The sequence below is a fragment of the Plectropomus leopardus genome, chromosome 18 (genome assembly GCF_026936395.1).
Source record: "Plectropomus leopardus strain MGB_pleo_1.0 chromosome 18, ASM2693639v1, whole genome shotgun sequence".
NCBI classification, from domain to species: Eukaryota; Metazoa; Chordata; class Actinopteri; order Perciformes; family Serranidae; genus Plectropomus; species Plectropomus leopardus.
Window position 1 is genome coordinate 138,912 of NC_142193.1, and position 19,586 is coordinate 158,497.

The window sequence follows — 19,586 nt, forward strand, 5'->3', positions numbered from 1 at the left end:
GCAGACAAGAAAATATGAACATATTGATGAGGTTTTCTGTAATCTATATTACGGATGTCCACATCTGATCTCAAACATCAGATTGGGGGGCAATCAAGCAATTTTTGACTGCTCAGGATCGGGAATATTTAGCTTAAAGAACGATCTGATCCTTTGTTTTAAGTCAGCTGTCACACGTGTTTTTACTTTCATGCAGAGCAATATAGAGCACACTCTGGCAACTTTGCTTCATTCAACTGTCTGTCTCTCTACTCAGCTGAACTTAAAGCAGCAGCTGAGCCCTACCCACCTCTAAACACAACACACCATAAAGAAAAACGCAGTATTTACCAAAGTTAGTTTATATACCAAAGTTTTGAAATCTCATTTCATTTCAGCTCAGTCACAGTCTCGTGTTTTGCATTTTCTGGTGTAGGGTAGGTCTGCAAGCAAAAATCCAACATTGCTTATCTATTACTGAAGCATAATACAATAATAAAGATGTGCAGATGACAAAAATAAACACTCAACATAATACAGGTCATCCAGGTTACTGAGACATGGCAGCAACAAACACTGGCGCCTAATGGGACAGACATTGCCTTGAGACAAGACTAAAGGGACATGCATATACATTATCATAACCAGAGGTTTAAATGATAATTCAAATGTCATGAAATGTTACACAATGATGCAATGAGCTTTATTTTGAAAAAAGGGCCACAGGAAGTGGCATCATTTCACTGTGTAGTTTTACTGTGGCGCAAGCAAGAGCAGCAAGACAGAAACAGACAACAGGAAAGCCTGACAGAAAGAGAGAGAAAGAGGACAGAGAAAGGTACCTAAGCAATGCTAGGTTTGATGCTTTTATGTTTAAACATGCCTGCCAACATTAACATTAGGCTGTGAAAAAGAGGGTGATTGTCTGGGACCCAAACATTAACATTAATGTTAACAATGCATAACGTTAAAGTTGGGTTGTCAAGTTTTACGTTTCAGATAACGTTACATTATGAATAAATGGCATGACATGTCAGGTAATGTTCAGTAGTAAAATTCTGTTTAGATAAGGAGATGTTCAATATTATGTGTTCATCTTGATGTTATGCACTTTTAAGGGAAATACATTATACTGATACTATGTTAATGGTGGCTAGTATAATATTTAAATGTTACAGCCTGCATGATACTCATTCTCAATCATATTAGACAAGGGGACAGGCAGGAAGTAGTGGAGGAAAGCAGAGTGGCTGGGACTCCCTGTGACATAAACTCTACAGATACACACACAGCTACAAACTCAACCATCACAGTTGCTCAGTTGTTTCGTTCCAATACCTTCATAAAATAGGTGCCCTTTAGAATGAGATTGGGACATGCCTAAAGACTGCAATCTTTTAATGATTGATCATGCAGCCCCAAATGGTTTGCATGGACAGGGAATGTCTTCATGAGACCAGCATCAGAGTTTTTTTCCTTTGAAATGAGAACATAGGGTTTCATTTTCAGAGAACTAGTGTGTACTTCTTGAGCTGGACTGTAATTGTACATTTCTAATGTTTAATGGGCCTAAAGTGCTGAATTACACTTTTACAATATACATAATGCAAAAGGTACCAGGAGCCAACTTTTCATTTGTCATTCTAATAACAAATGTGAAGCTTGAAATAGGCTGCCAGGAACAACATCATCATGAGAGGAATTATTTAAGGACAACATTTTGTCATTAATTAAAAAAATAAGTCAGGAAAGAGCCTGAGGTCTACTTTATAAACTTCCATCACAAGCTTTGTTTGTTTGAGAGCTGGGGTAAAGTATATGTATGTATGTGTATGTGTGTGTGTGTGTGTGTGTGTGTGTGTGTGTGTGTGTGCGTGCGTGCGTGCGTGCGTTCCTCTCACCTGGAAGTACTGTACAGCAGAGGAGTCCTCTGTCCTTTCACTGAAGACTGAGCGCTCACTGACATGTCCACGACTGTTCTTCAGGAGGTTATAAAATGACTGAAAGTCTGAGGTGGCACATAAACACACAAACATGAACAGTTATATTTCAGACTTTACACTGGGCACTACATTACACAGCAATACACACACATAGCAGTGAAGTGGTGTAGGAAAAGGATACTTCACTTCCTTTAGGCACTGTTTCCCAAAGCTCTCTTTGGTTGCATTTACACTGCAGGTCTCAATGCCCCATTCCGACTTAGTGCCTATATCCGATGTTTTATTATACCTACTTTCAAGTGACCCATATCTGATGTGCTTGCACTCACTGTCACTGACTTGTCGGAAACTTAGGAAGGCTAAATTCCACAGCAAGATCTTGGTTAACTTCTACAGAGGAGCAATAGAAAGAACACTGACTGGAAACATCACCAACTGGCATGGTTCGCACACAGCATAGGACAGGAAGGCTCTACAGCGGGTGATTAAAACTGCCCAGAACATCACTGGTTCCCATTTACAGAGTATCAATGACCTCAGTAAAGTGAGGTGTCTGCCCAGAGCCCAAAAGATACTGAAAGACAGGAGCCACCCCAACCACAGTCTATTCACCCTGCTGTCATCTGGAAAAAGATACAGAAGTATTCACTGCAGAGCCGCCAGACTACAGAGCAGCTTCTTTCCCCAGGCTGTGAGACTCCTCAACTCCTCCTTCTATGCCAAAAAGATGTAGCAGGATTTAGGATCAACTTTAATTTAATTTCTTCTTAAACCATGTTAAAGAAAAATGACAATAAATCTACCTTGTACCACGTATAAACTTGGAGGCGCCATCATAAACTTACTTAGACTAACCTAAATGATAATTGGGGATATGTGTAATGAATGTAATTATCATTGTTTTAATTTAGCTCACATTTGAGCCATTATTTCCATGTTAAGGATCTTTTGATTTTATCTTGAATTGTGCATCAATTTTTCATGTCTGTTTAAATGTGAGAGCTGTTAATTAATCAATTCAAATCAAATCAAGCCATTAATCTGTCTGACGTTTTATAATGATGATTGTGGTATCCCCCTGAGGGTGGTTTAAAGGTACATGTGATGAACTACTGGTATGGGCGTTATAAATAGCCAAGTTTGCGCGTAATGGTTGCGCGCAATGACAGCTGTTCTGTTGAAGATCCTCACTGGTGTGAGACAATTTGTAAAACTGAACTTGGTCTTTGCCATACGTCTATTTCTCATCGACAGGTCTAATGAGCGGTGAAGCAGGCACAAATATCGGCATTCAAACTGACTTAAGGGTGTTTCTACATCAATTTATGGCTTACTGAGGGAGTGGACACAAGGCTCATGCATGTGTGTGCACCTTCACAAAGCTTGATCCAGCAGCAGTCAGCGGGTCATAGCGCACGCCCCCATTGCTCTTGTTCACTCACATTAGTTTACCTTGTACTCTTTTCTTCCGATGGGACTGACCCCGGTATGATCGGTTTGTATTTCTGTTCTGTTTACAGACAGCATCTTTCTTTTCATGGGCAGACTTGCTGACATTTTTAAAAACTGTGCATCTGAGTCTCTGTAACCATAGCAACCTTGGGGCAGGCCTGCCTCAACCTTGGGGAAGGCCTTTCATTCAGTGTTAGTCTCTCCTGCAGCTTCTGACTGATTTAATATTTTTCCGCTATATCACGTGAAACTCTTTTGGTTTTATCATTCTCATGTCTTAACAAGCATGTGAAACATAGTCTATGAGTTAGAGTACGGTTTGTTAAGAAATATGGGACAAATTGTGTCCTGTTTTGGTTCAATAGTGCAACCAGCCAACTTGGTTTGTAAACCTGCTCTCCCATTGTGGTGGAGATTTGCTCTTAAACTGATTTGCCGAGACTTACTCTTCCCCCCATGGACTCAAAAGGCAGGTAACCTCGGTATTACTCCACTGGCCGATGTCAGCCATTGTTTTCCCTATTTGACAGTCTATGCAGCCCCAAGCTTTCACTGTTTAGGTTTTAATTTTTTGCGGGTGTGTTGTTGTGGCAGACACTGTGTCTTTTTTTTAATGACGTGCAACTGGCAATGACAGGGTATATCTGATCTGTCTGCTTACACTGCAGTCGCATTGGCAAGGCCTGATTCGGATCTGAGGATATCCAATTCCATGTGCTTTTTTTCTACTTACACAGTCATGACACGTATCTGAACTGGGACACATGGGAGGAAAAATCGGAATTGGGTGACTTGAACCATGTAGTGTAAATGCAGCCTTTGAGTACAACTAGACCTGCTTGTTTGAGATCTGTCCCTGCTGCAACATAGCTGAATGAAATGATCAGGGAGCAACTTCATGAGTTCTTAACATGTTGATCATTTGGATCAGCTGTGTTGCAGGAGGGAGACATCTAGACCATGCAGGACAAGTGGTACTTGAGGAGGGAACAGGGAAAAGCTGGTTTAGAGAATTCTCTTCGGTCATGTGTTTCATGCTCTGCTTGTATGAGTCATTTTAAAAAATCATGTTCAACAAGGTCATGAGCTGTTCAGAGGTCAGCCCTACTGTGGTGATGCATGACAGGTTTTCTGTGACTCTCTTAAAGATATTGGTATATGACATCTGTTCAATCAGGCAGAGTGAGAACAGCTGTACTTCATCAGAGACCGGACACTGTCAGGTCTGCCACTTACTTTTTAACATTTCCAGCCAACTTGTTTCAAAACAAGACACTGTGCCTTAAATATGCACTTGATGGCTGCTTAACTGCACTGTCACGATCAGAGACTCAAAGATGGATGGACACAAAGTGAGGTTGTATTTATTACTAGGTATGACACATTCTTTTGATTGATGTGATGCCCTTTTGTGAGCCTGCCAGGTGTGGACACTAGAGCCCGACCGATATATCGGTTTACAGATACAGTATTATCGGCTGATATGAGCCTTTCACGGACATATTGGAGCATACCGGTATCGGCGTATATTTCTACCAATATACACAGATTAAAAAAAACTGTTTTTTTACAGACCATATAAGGCAGAAAACTATGCTTGGGGTTGGGGTGGTTTAGAAATGGTCTCATTGTATAGTTTGTCCTGCACAGTGCACTTTGACTCCATTGTTCACACTACTCTCAGCACTCTTAAGCACATGTAAGCAGAAAGCGTCACAGCAGAGCAGACAGTGGAGCAGTCAGTCAAGGGTGTTTTCAAGGTAAGCCACATTGAAATATTACTGTTAAGTTAATAAACAATGGCCCTATTATTTTGCAGATGAACAAGACAATCTAAGGTCTCCCGGTGACGGGATGAGAGGACTACTGATGTGCCAACTTCATTGCTATTTAGCGGCTTTTTGGGCCCTTTCGATGGCGTTGTATTTAAAAAGCAACAAGAGACACATTTAGCTTATTAAGATCATCATGGAACAAGGAGGAAATACACTGTCATTTATTACCATGTTTGCTGCTTTCAGTAACCATAGAAGCGGCTGTCAGGCCACCGTCTCTCCTCTCTCTGTCCTCCTGCACCTGTGTGTGTGTGTGTGTGTGTGTGTGTGTGTGTGTGTGTGTGTGTGTGTGTGTGTGTGTGTGTGTGTGTGTGTCAGACAGACAAGAGGACATGTTGCTGCTTTCTGACATTTTGGGGGAATGTTCTACTCTGTAGTTCCACTTTAAGTCAAACAGAATACTCCTCCACCCTCCTCTGTCCCCAATGAGAGGGTTTTTAGCACAATAGGGAACATTTATGAGAACAAGAGGAGCTCCCTGGAAGGTGCAAATTCTGAGAAGCTGCTTCTTGTTTTACAACCTGCCCCTAATTGACTGGCAGTATTAAAATAGTCAGCAATTGACTGATACTGCACAGCAGTGATGCTTATTTAGCTATTTATTTTATTGTATTTCTTCTTTATTTAAATGGTCAGCAAAAACCATACAGTACTGCTCCTCAAGACCCAAGCCAAGCTCCCATGGCTAAGTGAAGGCTAAATGAAGGAGCTTAGCACCGAAGTTAGCAAGCCAAGTTAGACTCCAAAGTTAAGATGGACTGTTCAGGTGGACCAGCTGCTCTCATTGAAGTGACAGTCTAAGTCACTCCAAAACTTATAATAATAGAGAATTGTCTGTCTGATGAGTCTCTCCTGAGTTACTAAGGCAATTAGAGATGCTAAATCAAAAATTATTTTGCTGTTAGTAGTCTTGTAATTGTCATTTAATATTAAATTACTAAGTTGGTTTTGGTTTAATTTATAGAGTGAATTTATTAATGCTTTTTATTTATCTATATGCATATATTTAAGTGTAAACTGTTAACTATACGTTGTATGTACTGTGTAACTTGTCAACAGCAATGACATTTTTTTTTGATACACTGGTGTTTCCAGTATAATGTTACTTCACCATTTCTTAAACAGCAACCAGCTGCCTCTGGACTGCTGAATACCAGCTGGCAGCATCTTTGTTGTCTATCTGAAGCACAGTGAGCACTGATCTGCAAGGCAGTGACCCCCAGCTTTGCAGCCTCTCATATCTGCTCCTCCAACAGCCAATCAGTGGCCAAACAACAACAAAGACTGGATTTGTACCGGGGAACATCTTCATCACCAACAGAGCCAGTTAGTAAATCCAGGGGAAAAGTCTTTACCTCAGAGAAACTCGCTTACTCTTAGTGCTTACTCGTTGTTGTTTAATTGTTGTTATCGTCTCGGTTACTGATCTGACTTCACTTTTTACTGTTTATCCTGCTTACTCCCTCCATCTGAAAACGCCCATATCTGTTTACTGCATTATGCTTATTGCATTATGCTAACTCCGTTGCCTCTCCGGAGCATTCCTGCTCCCTTGTTTCCTAGTTTGCCCGGATCCTGGCTACAACCTTGGCTGCTCATGGTGATAGCTGTGCTGGTGCTGTGGCCATGCCTTTATTTGTGCTCATGCTGTGGCTGCACTGCTACTGTACCCCCAGCTTGCCTTGATCCTGGTCTTGGTTTTGCCACTACTGTGGTCCTGTCTGAAGCTACACCTGTGTTGTGGGTCCTGGTTGCGCCGATGCCGTGATCGTGCTTGACGCAAAACTCCACTGCCATTATTATGAGCCACGCCTCCACTATACACACAGGACTTCTACCAACACCCACAATATTATCATAGAGTGCAGGCATAAAGTCCAGACTGAGACAGAGAGAGAAACAGAATGTTTTGTGGCTTTGTATGATACAAACAATTAAAGGGCACCTGTATCAGTCTCTACCTCTGTCCCAAATCAGTTTTAGCTAATAGTCATCAGCATTAAACTGAGTCAGCATGACTGTCCTCTGGCAAATGATTACAGAACCTACTTGTCCCAGAATAAACATCCTCAGTCATTTCTGTCTCCTTGATCTAACTTTTACCAAAAGACCACATTACCCACATAGCTGTGTGTTACCAGTGGATTAAGCGTCCACTTACCAGTGAACTTAATCAGAAATGCTAGAATGGAAAAATCAGAACCTTGATGTAGCTGCAAGAGGTCTTTTAAAAACTTTGTTGAGCTTCGGGGCATCCAGTGGCTTAGTGGATTGAGCAGGCACCCCATGTATAATGGCACTGATGTGCCGCAGCGGTCGCGGGTTCGAGTCCGGCTTGCGGCCCTTTGCTGCATGTCGTCCCCTCTCTCTCCCCCTTTCGCACTGCTGATCTGTCTTATCTAATAAAGGCAAAAATGCCAAAAAATAATCTTTAAAAAAAAAAAAAAAAAACTTTGTTGAGCAAGCATTTTTACAGGACCTCGTATATGTCCGCAATCTCTCTTTCACAAATCTCACCCCAGATGCTGAAGTAGAACTGTGATGCTTTCTGTCTGTTTTAACTCCTTAGCAAGTTAATGAGAAGGCTTAGGCTTAAAAATAGATGTAACCCTTGGTTTAATCATGACTTAGGTGAGATTTTATACGGTAACAAAGCTTGTGCACTGGCTAGACCCACTGCTGGTGATGTGAACTAGCAAACTTTCATTAATAAATGCACTTTCATGGGGGACTAAACTGACATACTATTTTAAAAATCTGAAAGTGGTAACAACTTTTTTCAATCTTGTAAAAGGTATTACTTACTGCTCTCTCCCTCCAAAAGTTTTGAATGAGATTTGTAATGCTTTGAATGATCATTTTATCAAATCAATAGGGCTGAGGCAATGCGTCGACCTAATTGATTACATCAATATGTCGATTCACGTAACGTGCGTCGACGCCTCGCACCGTTTCACACAGTGCGCATAATGAGAGCGTGAGCAGCGCCGGGCGTGTTTTTTTTTTTTGTGGTTTTGTTTTGTTTTGGTGCTCGTGTATCAAGTTAGAGCGCAGCCACAGAACATCTAGAGAAACAGTGGCTCGCGTTTGTTGACTCTACCACTTTATACCGTAGTTTAAAGTCTATCTCTCTGTCACAGAGATGAGGAAATACAATGATGTTTTACCTTAACTTCCTTGCTTCCCTTTCAAAACAAAAGCTATCTGACTGTGTCTCTGTGGACAGAATGCCATCAGTTGCCGATACAATGCATTTTAATTTGAAACATTTACAAGATGGGGTTGTCAGTTGTGCAGGAGCTTCTATAACTTCATAAATGAGTGGAATATGTGCTTATAAAAATACAGCACTCATATCAGCAGGCTGCTATATGCATCAAGGCCCAGTTAAGGCTGGTCTATTTTGATGCAGAAAGAATTGACTAGTTATAATTATTTCTGTGAAAAGTTATAGCATTATTCAAATTGCACTAATTTTACTGTAAGATGTTTGTTGGACTGCTAGATTTGAGGTTTTTTACTGTAACAAAGAGTAACTGTTTTGTTAGGTGACTTGAATTTTACATTGTTTTATTGATTTTGCAACTGGATTGCTAAATGTAGATTGCACTACATTCCTTTAACATGAGTGGAACAAGCTCTTGCATTAATTTTATTTTCAAGAGACTTCATATCAGACTGTAAAACACAGATTACCAGTTAAGACTGGGCTATTTTTTGTTGGAGAATAATGCCCTGCAGTGTATGACTACAGGGCATTTTTAAAATGTTATTTTCAGTGAGTTTGTTGTTATATTTATTGAGTAATAAAAAAATAATAGTTAGATCAATTAAAAAAATAATCAATAGATTAATTGATAAAAAAAATAATTGTTAGGTTCAGCCCTACAAATCAACTCTCCATTTTGTCAACTTAATGGCATAGATGAGAAACTACGACTCATGGTAATGTCTCTATCTCAGAAGAAGAGGGGATCTTTTTTCCAGGAAAGATATATTTCTCATTTAATTCAATTAACCATTCTAAAGGTTATAATGCTTTGTGTGATTCCAAGGCCATGAAAAGCTTCTGGAAGGCATATCAGTTAAACCCTTATCTTTTTTTGGGGGGCATTTTTGCCTTTATTAGATAGGACAGATCAACAGCATGAAAGGGTGAGAGAGAGGGGGTGACATGCAGCAATCTTTTGTATAGAAACAGCTCCGTACTTTGTCCACAGCTCTTTAAGTCACTGTCAATCTGGGTTTAAAGCTGGCCATCACACTGCAACAGCAGTAATTGGAGTTGTAAACCACAGAGTTTTTGAGGCTGGGTTTCACCACGGATTTCCTGATTCAATTTGATTCTGATTCAAAAGGCCACAGTTGAATTTGATTTCTGATTTGATTCAATGCAATATTGTTTTGAATAGGGACATTCCTGCTAGAATTAAACTTAAATAGAGGGAGATTTTTTTCAAGAACGTTTAAAAAAAAAAAGTCAAAATAATAATAATAAAAGAAACAACAGCTTTTATATCGTAGGGAGGGTTTATGTTTAGGAGGGCTCCAGTGTGTCATCCAGCCTGAAAAAAATTCTGGATGCAGAAATGGTCAAATTTAACACTCTATTCAGTACTACAATTCCCAGTCCTTTCACATATTTAACAAGTAACAAGTATTTAACAAGTACAATTAGTTTAAAAAAGAACATCTTCTGAGCACATTTTTTTGCACATTAATATGGTGTTTGTGTGTTATATACAGCATTATTATTTTGATTACTATATTGTTTGTGAAGTTGTTTCATAAGGACAGAGAAAAGCATTGACAGTTTCCATGGTACTGCACATGTGTATGCAGTCTCTTGATGGGAATGGGTTGGGGTGTTTGCGTGTACCTGCAGGTGAGGAAAACTGCAGCAGGACGCTGTTGCAGCCAAGTGTGATGATAAATGACTGCTTCCCCACGCGGCTGCACTCTGTCTCCCTGGAAACCGAACACTTGAACACACTTGCCTCCTCTCCTACAAAGAAATAGTTAGGACAACATGAGACATGCTTGCATAGAGCCACTTAAATTTTAAAATAAAAACTGTGCCAAATGCATGATCATATCACACCAGTCTTAGCCTTCCTGCACTGGCTACTTGTCCGTTTCAGGATTGCTTTTAAGATTTTATTGTTTGTCTTTAAAATACTAAATGGTCTGGCCCCTCAGTATCTTGTTGAGCTCATCCATCCATGTCTATACACCAGCTCAATCACTGAGGTCATCAAATGAGCTCCTTCTAATTGTCCTAAAATCTTGCCTTAAAACAAAAGATGAACAAGCTGTTGTGGTGGCTCAAACTGTGGATTTATGTACCACCTCATATTACTCCAAACCCTAACCCACACAACAGCGATGTTGCAAAAATGCACTTATTTTACTGTAAGATGTTTTGCTGGACTGCTAGGTTTGAGGTTTGTTACTGTAACATAGAGCAACTGTTTTGTTACTCCTCCTAAAAGTGATATGAATTTTACATTGTTTTATTTATTTTGCTGATGGATTGCTAAATGTAGAAAAAATAATCAATAGATTAATCGATAAAAGAATATTCCTTAGGTGCAGCCCTACATATTGAGCTGTTCATCCCTAGTATTTGTATCTGATTATTTGTTTGGTATGTTTGTTTTTATGTCTGTTTCTATGTTGTACTTCGGAATATTTTTAATGACTATTTATTTTGTCCAGTACTTTTGTACAGCACTTTGGTAAACCTTGGTTGTTTTTAAATGTGCTATATAAATGTGGCATATGTATATACACATACACAGTTTATAAATGGTCTATATAAATAAATGTGAACTTGACCTTACTTTCACCGATAAATTAATCAAATTTGGTGCTCTGTGCTTGTGCCATCAGTGTGTAAGTTCATTGGCATGGTTTTTGGGCACCCATTAAAGTTAAAATATATCAATGCTTCAATCAATGTCAATGCTTTTGTCGCTGCGCACAGAGCCACACTCCATGGTTTTTCGACATGCTCTTCCAAGGCAATTTTGGAGTAAAAGCATCTGTTTTGGCACACACCTAAAGAGATGCGACGCCAGTGATGACTTAGCGGCATGGATGGCTTCAGTCCGATGGCACAGGGGATCCGCAATTTAATTGTTTTTGAAATTTTTGTTCACCCAGTATTGAAGTTTTTAAATGATTTAACTTGTTTGTTTTTTAAATAATATATATGAAATTATGTATATATACCTATATACACCGACATTATATATATATATATATATATAAATATAAAGAGAGAGAGAGAGATTGATATGCTGTGTCACTCTGTGCTCTCTTTCTAATATCCAATGTTTTTACAGGTCTGTGAATGCAGCGCAGCAGGCAGTTTTTTTTTCTCCTTCACAGCTGAATGTCACTCCTGCTGTGGATAACTGATCTGATAATATGTTCACAACTGATCAGTTCAATAGATGAGAGGAGGTATTTGCAGATTTTTCAAAGTGAAAGTGAGTTTTAGGCCAAGCCGAATGAACGGTTAAGTTTCACTTTTAACGCGCCTGACATTCTGTTGCACGTGTCTGCCACTACAAATAACCCAACAGTGTTTTAATACAGTTCTTAATTAACAGTCCAGCTCCACTGAGACTACAGCGGGACAAATTAGACTATGGCGGCTCGTCACCCCCCAAAAAAAGTACTTTAAAACAAATTTCCTCTAATTCTACATCACCTGCACTAGTCTACAATACTTACATTGAGAGACTCCAGAATACATTAGAGAATAATCATTTATCATTTGTCAGAGGACAGCCAAGCTGACCCCAGAGAAAGCGAGCTTTTAGGCTGGGGCACCAGGACCCCAAATCAATAAATCTGCCCCTGATAACAAAGAGAGCTGCATGATGTCACTGCGCTGCTCTCAGTCTGCTGTGATGAATCTCTCATTTAGCTGTGTGATCACCCAAGTGTGTTATTTGTTTTTATTAGGCCTCCTTTTTTGTCACTTGTTGAAAATAATAAAATGAATCTCTTCGACTCAGGTACTTTGGTTCAGGTAGGAATGTACAGCCAGAGCCACGTTCTAGTATCCAAATGCACACACACCTGGCGCACAGTCTGTATTCAGGCACGTTTCATAAAACCAAAAAAACTGCTATAACTAACTGCTAAAACTATTTTCGTGCATTTTCAGTATTTACTCTCGTAGTAGCTGCTGTTGGATGTTTCCTCAAATTTCCCTCTTTTGTATATTGGGGCAGACGTGAAACCTAGTTACTAGTGGAGATTACAAGGATGATTTAGGAGCTCTAAATTGGGAAAAATACTGTAGAAATGTGACGCCGGGAGGACAATGGGAAAGGGCAGGGAAAAACGGGAGTCTCCCAGGAAAATTGGGAGGGTTGGCAAGTTTGCTTCTACCTCCTTAGTTAAGTCAAGTCAATTTTATATAGAGCCCATTATCATAAAACATGGTTTGCCTCAGAGGGCTTTGCCGTGTACGACATCCCTGAGACCCTCACATCACCCAAGGAAAAACTCACGAAAAAAAAGAGGGCAGCAAACATATGGCCCTATTCACACAGCGCACGTTAGGAGCACTAGACGTCAGCCTCGCCAAGCAGCAGCGTGTTTCATGCTTGTGGTGTTCACACATGCAGTGTTGTTGCCACATCGCTGTCTGCTGCTATTAGTGCTGTATTTTTATATTTATAAGCACAATTTCCATTTGTTTATAAAGTCGTGCAAGCTCCTGCACAGGCGACAAGCTCGTCCTGTAAATGTTTCAAAAGAAAATGCCTTGAATCAAATCCTGGGATTCTGTCCACAGAGACGCTGTCAGAGGGCTTTCGTTTTGAAAGGGAAGCAGGGAAGTTGCAGTAAAACAGCCGTCTTTGTATTTCCTCATCTCTGTGACAGAGACTTTTAAACTGCGGTATAAAGTGGTATAGAGTCAATATAATCATCAAAACACCATATACACCGCGCATGGTGCTGCTAATGCTCTCCTGGCATGCGCTGTGTGAAATGGACCTAACTCTAACATGTGTAGAGAAAACACAGTAATAAATGAAGTTAAATCAGTAACTTTTCCCCTTTTTAACCATTACATCCCAGCTAGAGTGAGATGACAGCTAATGTTAGCTTCTTCTCCAAATTCACTTGAAGAGTGTCCAGTATCTACTATATTTGTCATCTGTGTTGTTCAACACTTAATGGTCAGTCAGACTCGGCTGGAAACACTCTGCTTCAGCAATACAGTATGCAGTTTATTTTCATATAATGTTACATTCAGCATTCCATATATATTTTTACTTTTGCCCAATTGGACAACGCATGAGGTTGTGTTCTGTGTTCTCTGCCACTTGGCAGAACACAGAGTTTCCCATGTCAATTGGTGCGCCTTGCAGAGCTTTACACACACTCTCACTGCACCGCTGTCACACATCAACTCAATTTGAAAAAAGTCATAGGAAACATGGCTCTTCAGAGAACATTGTCCTCCTTATAGTCCTGGTACTGACAGAGTAGGGTACTGTACTGTTCAAACAGCACGCTGTTGCAATAGTTGTCTAGGCTACACTCACTGTATGGCACAAGGAAAGATTATGTTACCAGCACCAATACCAGTGCCCTTAATACCAATAATTACTTCAATCAATACCTATAATGTGACTTGAGTAGCCTGTAGTATACCATAAAACTCTGATAATAGCCCGGGCTTCCACGATAATGATCAGACAGACAGTGCATCAGAGAGAGAGAAAGAAAGCGAGAGAGTTTGTATGCTAGCTTTGTAAACTGCTAGCTCTTGCTAAATTGAATTGCTGATTAGACATTCCTGCCAACAACTAGCTGCATACAAGCTGTATTACAAAGTACGAGGGGTTGTCACTGGGGATAAGCACCGAAACCTGATATTAAATAGGCCCTGGTACTTGTTGCATTGCTCATGGGGACTTCTTTTGACTTTGTTTCCATTAAAGGGAATCTGTTTTTGACAGATTAAGAAACCAACAAGATGAATTTTATATGATTCTGCATTTATACTCTACACTGGACAGTCAAACAGCATTCAGAGCATAGATTATGCTGCCACCTGGTGGAAATCCCACTGCAAAGCTGTCCAACTGGCCGATGTAAAGCAACTCTACCAGCTGCTATAAAAAACAAACAAACAAAAATTGCCCACATATCTTTTGATATGGCTCATAGACTATCTGTAATTGGTTTCAGTAGCAAAAAAAAAGTGATTGGGGCATTCCTTAATAAAACTGGAGAGAAAGTATTTTTCAATGACGAAAGAAAGCCTCACTGAATTCCTTCTGTACTTCCAATAAAATATAAACATTTCTCCAGGATGAAAAAAACTGGTCTTGCAGCAGACCCCATGAACAGTCATTAAGCAGCCTGGGATAATCCATCATTTATTAAGAGATTAAGAGCAGCGCTGAAGATTAAGGGAGATGCATCTTCTGGGAGAGAAGCCAGCCATGTACCTCAGTTCTCCTCCAATAGTTAAACCTGCTTACATTGTTGACCAAGTGACTTGGTCAACAATGGGTCTCAGTCTCTAATATGTGGGATAAAAAAGTTGTCACTGTGCATGAAATATGTGGGCTCATAAAACTATCGTCAGTTTCATGAGCATACGCACCAGCTGATTTTGTTCTTACCACATGCGTATGTTGGTGAAACAGAATCATTCAAGCTGACAGTCTCGTCCCCGCTATCTGCAATCAGCATACTGCCATGCCCCTACTTCTCTTTACAAAGAAATCTGTTTGCCCATAGGTGTATGATGGAGACAGCAATGAAGCTGTTGGCCCTGACACACCAGTGTTGGGTTAGGGTTAGTCCAGTTCAGTTCACTTTGTCACTTTATTAAAGATTAGAGCGGTTCTAAACATTACGGTGATGAGAACTACTTTCAGTGACAAATTTTGCTTTTATTTTAGCAATAAAAGTCAAACTGTATTTCACTTCTGTTGATCAAGTAAACTGAATTTCTCTCTTGAGATTTAAGTGTAAGCTGCAAACTTGTCTTTAAAAGTGCACTATGCAGTTTCAGGGTAGTGGCAGTTGTTTACATTTGCAGTGAAGGCTGCAGTAATTTTACAAAAAATATTTAGATTAATTCATTGATATCATATCTTGTAAGACGAAGAATTCTTTATCAACACATGTATATTGTACAGCAAAATCGTTCTCTGCATGTAACCAACCCTCGTGGAGCAGTATGCAGCTCTTGGGGACCTATGTCACAACTTCTGCTGAAGCCTTGTTCAGGAGCACCGACAGGTGTATTAACCTAATGCACATGTTTATGATGGCAGTGGAGGAAACTGGACCACCCGGAGGAAACTGTAAACATGGAGAGAACATACAAACTCCCTGGTTGGCCGTTATGCAGCGCAACTGCATCAGTAACAACATTGTAGCGGGCTGCTCTCCTGTCATACGGAACAAAATGGGAAATTATTCCACTAATATCAACTGCTTTTACCGAGTGTGTGTGGGCTGACGCGGTCTTGTGCATCTTGTTGTGAGACACATTTCTCCCACTCGGCTACATGCCTCTGTTTGACATGTTGAAATAAATTGGTTGTGTTGCTGATTTTGTTGAAACAACCTTTTAACAAACTCTACAGTGGACTGTGGTTTGTTCGAGATTTGACACAGCAAAACCGATTCAGTTCCCAATGACTGACGAGATAGAGTCTTTTTTGGAAAGTATTCTTCGTCATCATTAACACTTGCTGTCACGTTGTCGTTTATATGCATAACTCTAGGAGGTAAATACAGGGGGAGGGCGCAGCCCACTGTGACTACAAAGGTCCCAAGGGAGAAGCGGAAGAGAAAATCGAGATATACATATTAATATATCATCCTGAACCACACATTCGAATGAATCGATAAAATCAATTTACCAGCCAGCCCTATCTGGTTTATAGTATACGTTTTTAGTTTTGCCTATGTCCCATTGACATTGAGGGGTGATTTTTACTAACTATACTGCAGACAGACACCAGGAGGCAATCACGATTCAAATATTTCACTTTGGGAGAACTGTCATGTTATCCATCTTTATATACAGTCTATGGTTTACACCTGGTAACATGTGTTTCTGTAATGCTGCTTTTTTAATCTCCTGTGGTGTGGCCACAAACATAATACGTTATCAAAATGTCACAATGCCTAATCCATGGTCATGTCTTTCCGACTTTACATTTTATACAGACCTTGTTAAGGCACTATTACGACTAAAGTTGGGTATCGTTTTTTATCGATTCCAATTTCGGCTTTGGTTCCAATTCTGGAATCCAATTCATTTTTCATTACGGTTCTTAAAAATAGGTCAAATGTTTTGATAACAAAAGATGTCTTTTTTCTTTTAGGTGTTAACTAAACATTCACAAAGTAAATAAAAATGTATCATCTATACACAGACGAGCGTTAAAAAACAGAGTGAATATCAAACTGCACATATTGATTGCGACTTAAACCTTGAGTGACACACTGTACTTTATATTACACCAGAGCAGCCAGGTATGTTTTGTGAGTGATTACTGTTTGTCATGCAGTGGGTGTGAGTGTGTTTCTCCTTGCATAACTTCTTCTACAGCTGCTAACAGCCCACCATCATTTCTAGTTACAGAATGGGTGAAATCAAAGCAAGGCAGTTAGGCTGGGGCATCAGACCCCCAAATGACTAAATCTGACCCTGTCGTATTTCTAAAGAATTCCATAAACATACATAAAGTATTTTTAGAAATAAGACTTCTTTTAACTGAAGTTTTCACAGATTTCAAGACTGGCAAGTTTAATACAAAACAAATAGCTTATTCTGCTTAATTAGAAATAATAAATAAAGACTTCCAAACAAAATCCTTTACAAATAACCTATTTTAACTAAAATTCTCAGCTGTTTGCTGAGAATTTTAGAATTTTTAAGTTAACCTACTGAACTCTGTTTCTGCACAGAGTTCAGTAGGTTTAATACAAAAACAACTATTAGCTTGTTCAGATTATTCAATCTGATATAACATAAAGGATACTTTATTCAGTAATAATGAAGACTTCTGAACAAATTATTCAGCAGCACAGCATCCCACAACAATCAAACATTCTGCTGTCCACAACCAAAAGCAGCTTTAAATAAGTATATCATAATACTGTACTGTACTTGATTCTTGTTTTACACACCTTACACGCGGAGCAGCTTTTGTCAATGCTCTTTCCGAAATGCCTCCACACGCTGGATCTCAACCCTGAAGAGTGAACCTCACGCTCAGTGACAGTATAACAGTAGTAGATCACAATGCATCTAAGAATCAATGTATTGGCACACCCCTAAGACAGTGCCCACTCTCTCTCTTGCGTGCTACAGAGCACCAGTATGATTATTGGTTGACCACATATCTTGTGTGGTATAAACACTAAAGCATCCTGTTGCATTCCCAACAAGGACTACTACAACAATTAGGGATGCACCGATCTGATATTAGGATCGGTTATCAGTCCTGATATTTACAAAATAGCTGTATCTGGTATCGGATAATTAGGAAGATCCATGTGATCCAGATCCTCTGTGGCGGAGAGAGACTTTTAATGCAGTAAAAGGTGGTATAGAGTCAATATAATTATTAGGGCAGTAACGCCGAATCGATAAAATCAATTATAATTTATTATTAAACATGTTGGCAACAAATAAAATTATCGATTCGTTGTGTGGCACCATTATTATTCACCGTTTCTTTAGCAGCGCTTGTCAGAAGCGTCTCCGCTGTGTGTCAGCTGCAGCACATCTTGAGAAACGGTGGCTCGCCGATTTTAATGCGACGCGTGTTTGTCATCAGAAATAGACAGTGAAGATGGTGTTTAGATGAATACATTGACAACACTTTTCACAGCATTTTAAAAGTCTCTCTCTGTCACAGAGATGAGGAAATACAAAGATGGCTTATTTACGCCAACTTCCCTTTCAAAACAAAAGACCTCTGTGGATAGAATCCCATCAGTTGCTGATACAAGGCATTTTATTTTGATTCTGTTTTTATTTATGTTTTACACAACATCCCAACTTCATTGGAATTGGGGTTTGTAAATGTGGAAATACAGAACTAATATCTACAGCTCGTGACGCAGCAGCAACGTTGCAACAACGCTGCATGAAACACGCTGCAGTTCGGCGAGGCTGAAGTCAAACTGAACATACGTCGTTTTTTGTCAACATAAGGAAATGTAACGATATATTGTAAAAGCTGTCAAAATTTTGTTTTTGAATTGGTTTATATTTGATTTTGTAGTTATTTATTATTTATTATTATTTTGACAGCTCAGGGGTGTTCTAGCAAACCCCTTTTTATGTTTGCACTTTTTGCACTGTTGTTAATTATTTCTATTTCTATTTCTTTTAAAATCCAATTCTTCGATTAATCGAAAAAATAACCGACTGATTAATCAATAATCAAAATCGGAAAAAAATCTGTAACTGTATCTCTAGATGTGCCGCGCCTGACATGCTGCTGAGAAACGCTGCTGGGACACACTGCAGCGCTGCTCTAACTTGTTTGCACAGGTGCTGAAAAAAAAGGAAAAGATGTGTGTAACAACATGAGTGAGCCAAAAAGTCAGCTATATGGAGGTATTTTTCGCCTGCTATGCCAAGAAGTGTGATGACTACTTGCAATATCTGCAAAGGAAATGTTTCGGGGGTTGGTGGTATCACTGAAAAATACAACACAACAAACTTAATCCAACACCTTGAGCAGGCTGAGCTCCTGCAGTTGTAGGAGAAAATACGACAAAGCAGTTAACTTTGGCGGATGCACTGCAAAAATGTGAGAAACTTCGAACCGACAGCGTGAAAGTGACAAAAATGACAGAGAAAATTCTGGAATTCATTGTTTTGCACATCAAAAACACATTAGGTATATACACCAGTTGATGTTCCTGACCAAAGCATTGGCAGAAGATATGCACAACCCATGTCGTTCCTAGAGATTAAGGCTTCCGTCGCCTACTTGAACACCTGGAACCAGGGTACAAATTACCATCACCAAAATATTTTTCTGAGACGACTCTGCCAAAAAAGTGTGCGTACATATATCAGCAGAGTTAGAAGATGTTAAAACAATGAGCTTCATAACGAATATCTGGAGCTCCGATATGTGCCTTACATCACTTTTAAGTTTAACCATCCACTGTTTGGACAGGAGTTGTAAGTCTCATAGCGCGATGCTCCTAGCTAAAAACTAACATGGATCACACACCAGCAACTCGATCTTGACTGTCATTAAGGAAATCTTGATCGGTGGCATACTCTGTTAAACAAAGTGCACGCTCTGATTGACAATGCTGGCAATATGAAAAAGGCCATGCACAACAT

General features: G+C 39.7%; 1 protein-coding gene across 1 annotated transcript in view; it reads right to left on the reverse strand.

Annotated features, from left to right (window-relative positions):
• Positions 1-19,586, reverse strand: part of carm1 (coactivator-associated arginine methyltransferase 1) — a 55,657-nt gene that overhangs the window by 30,858 nt on the left and 5,213 nt on the right. Inside the window, exons 2-3 of the mRNA XM_042504478.2 lie at positions 10,089-10,214; positions 1,881-1,987 (exon numbers count right to left, since the gene is read on the reverse strand). Of these exons, the coding sequence (XP_042360412.1) occupies positions 1,881-1,987; positions 10,089-10,214 (233 nt within the window). The remainder of the gene's footprint in view (positions 1-1,880; positions 1,988-10,088; positions 10,215-19,586) is intronic.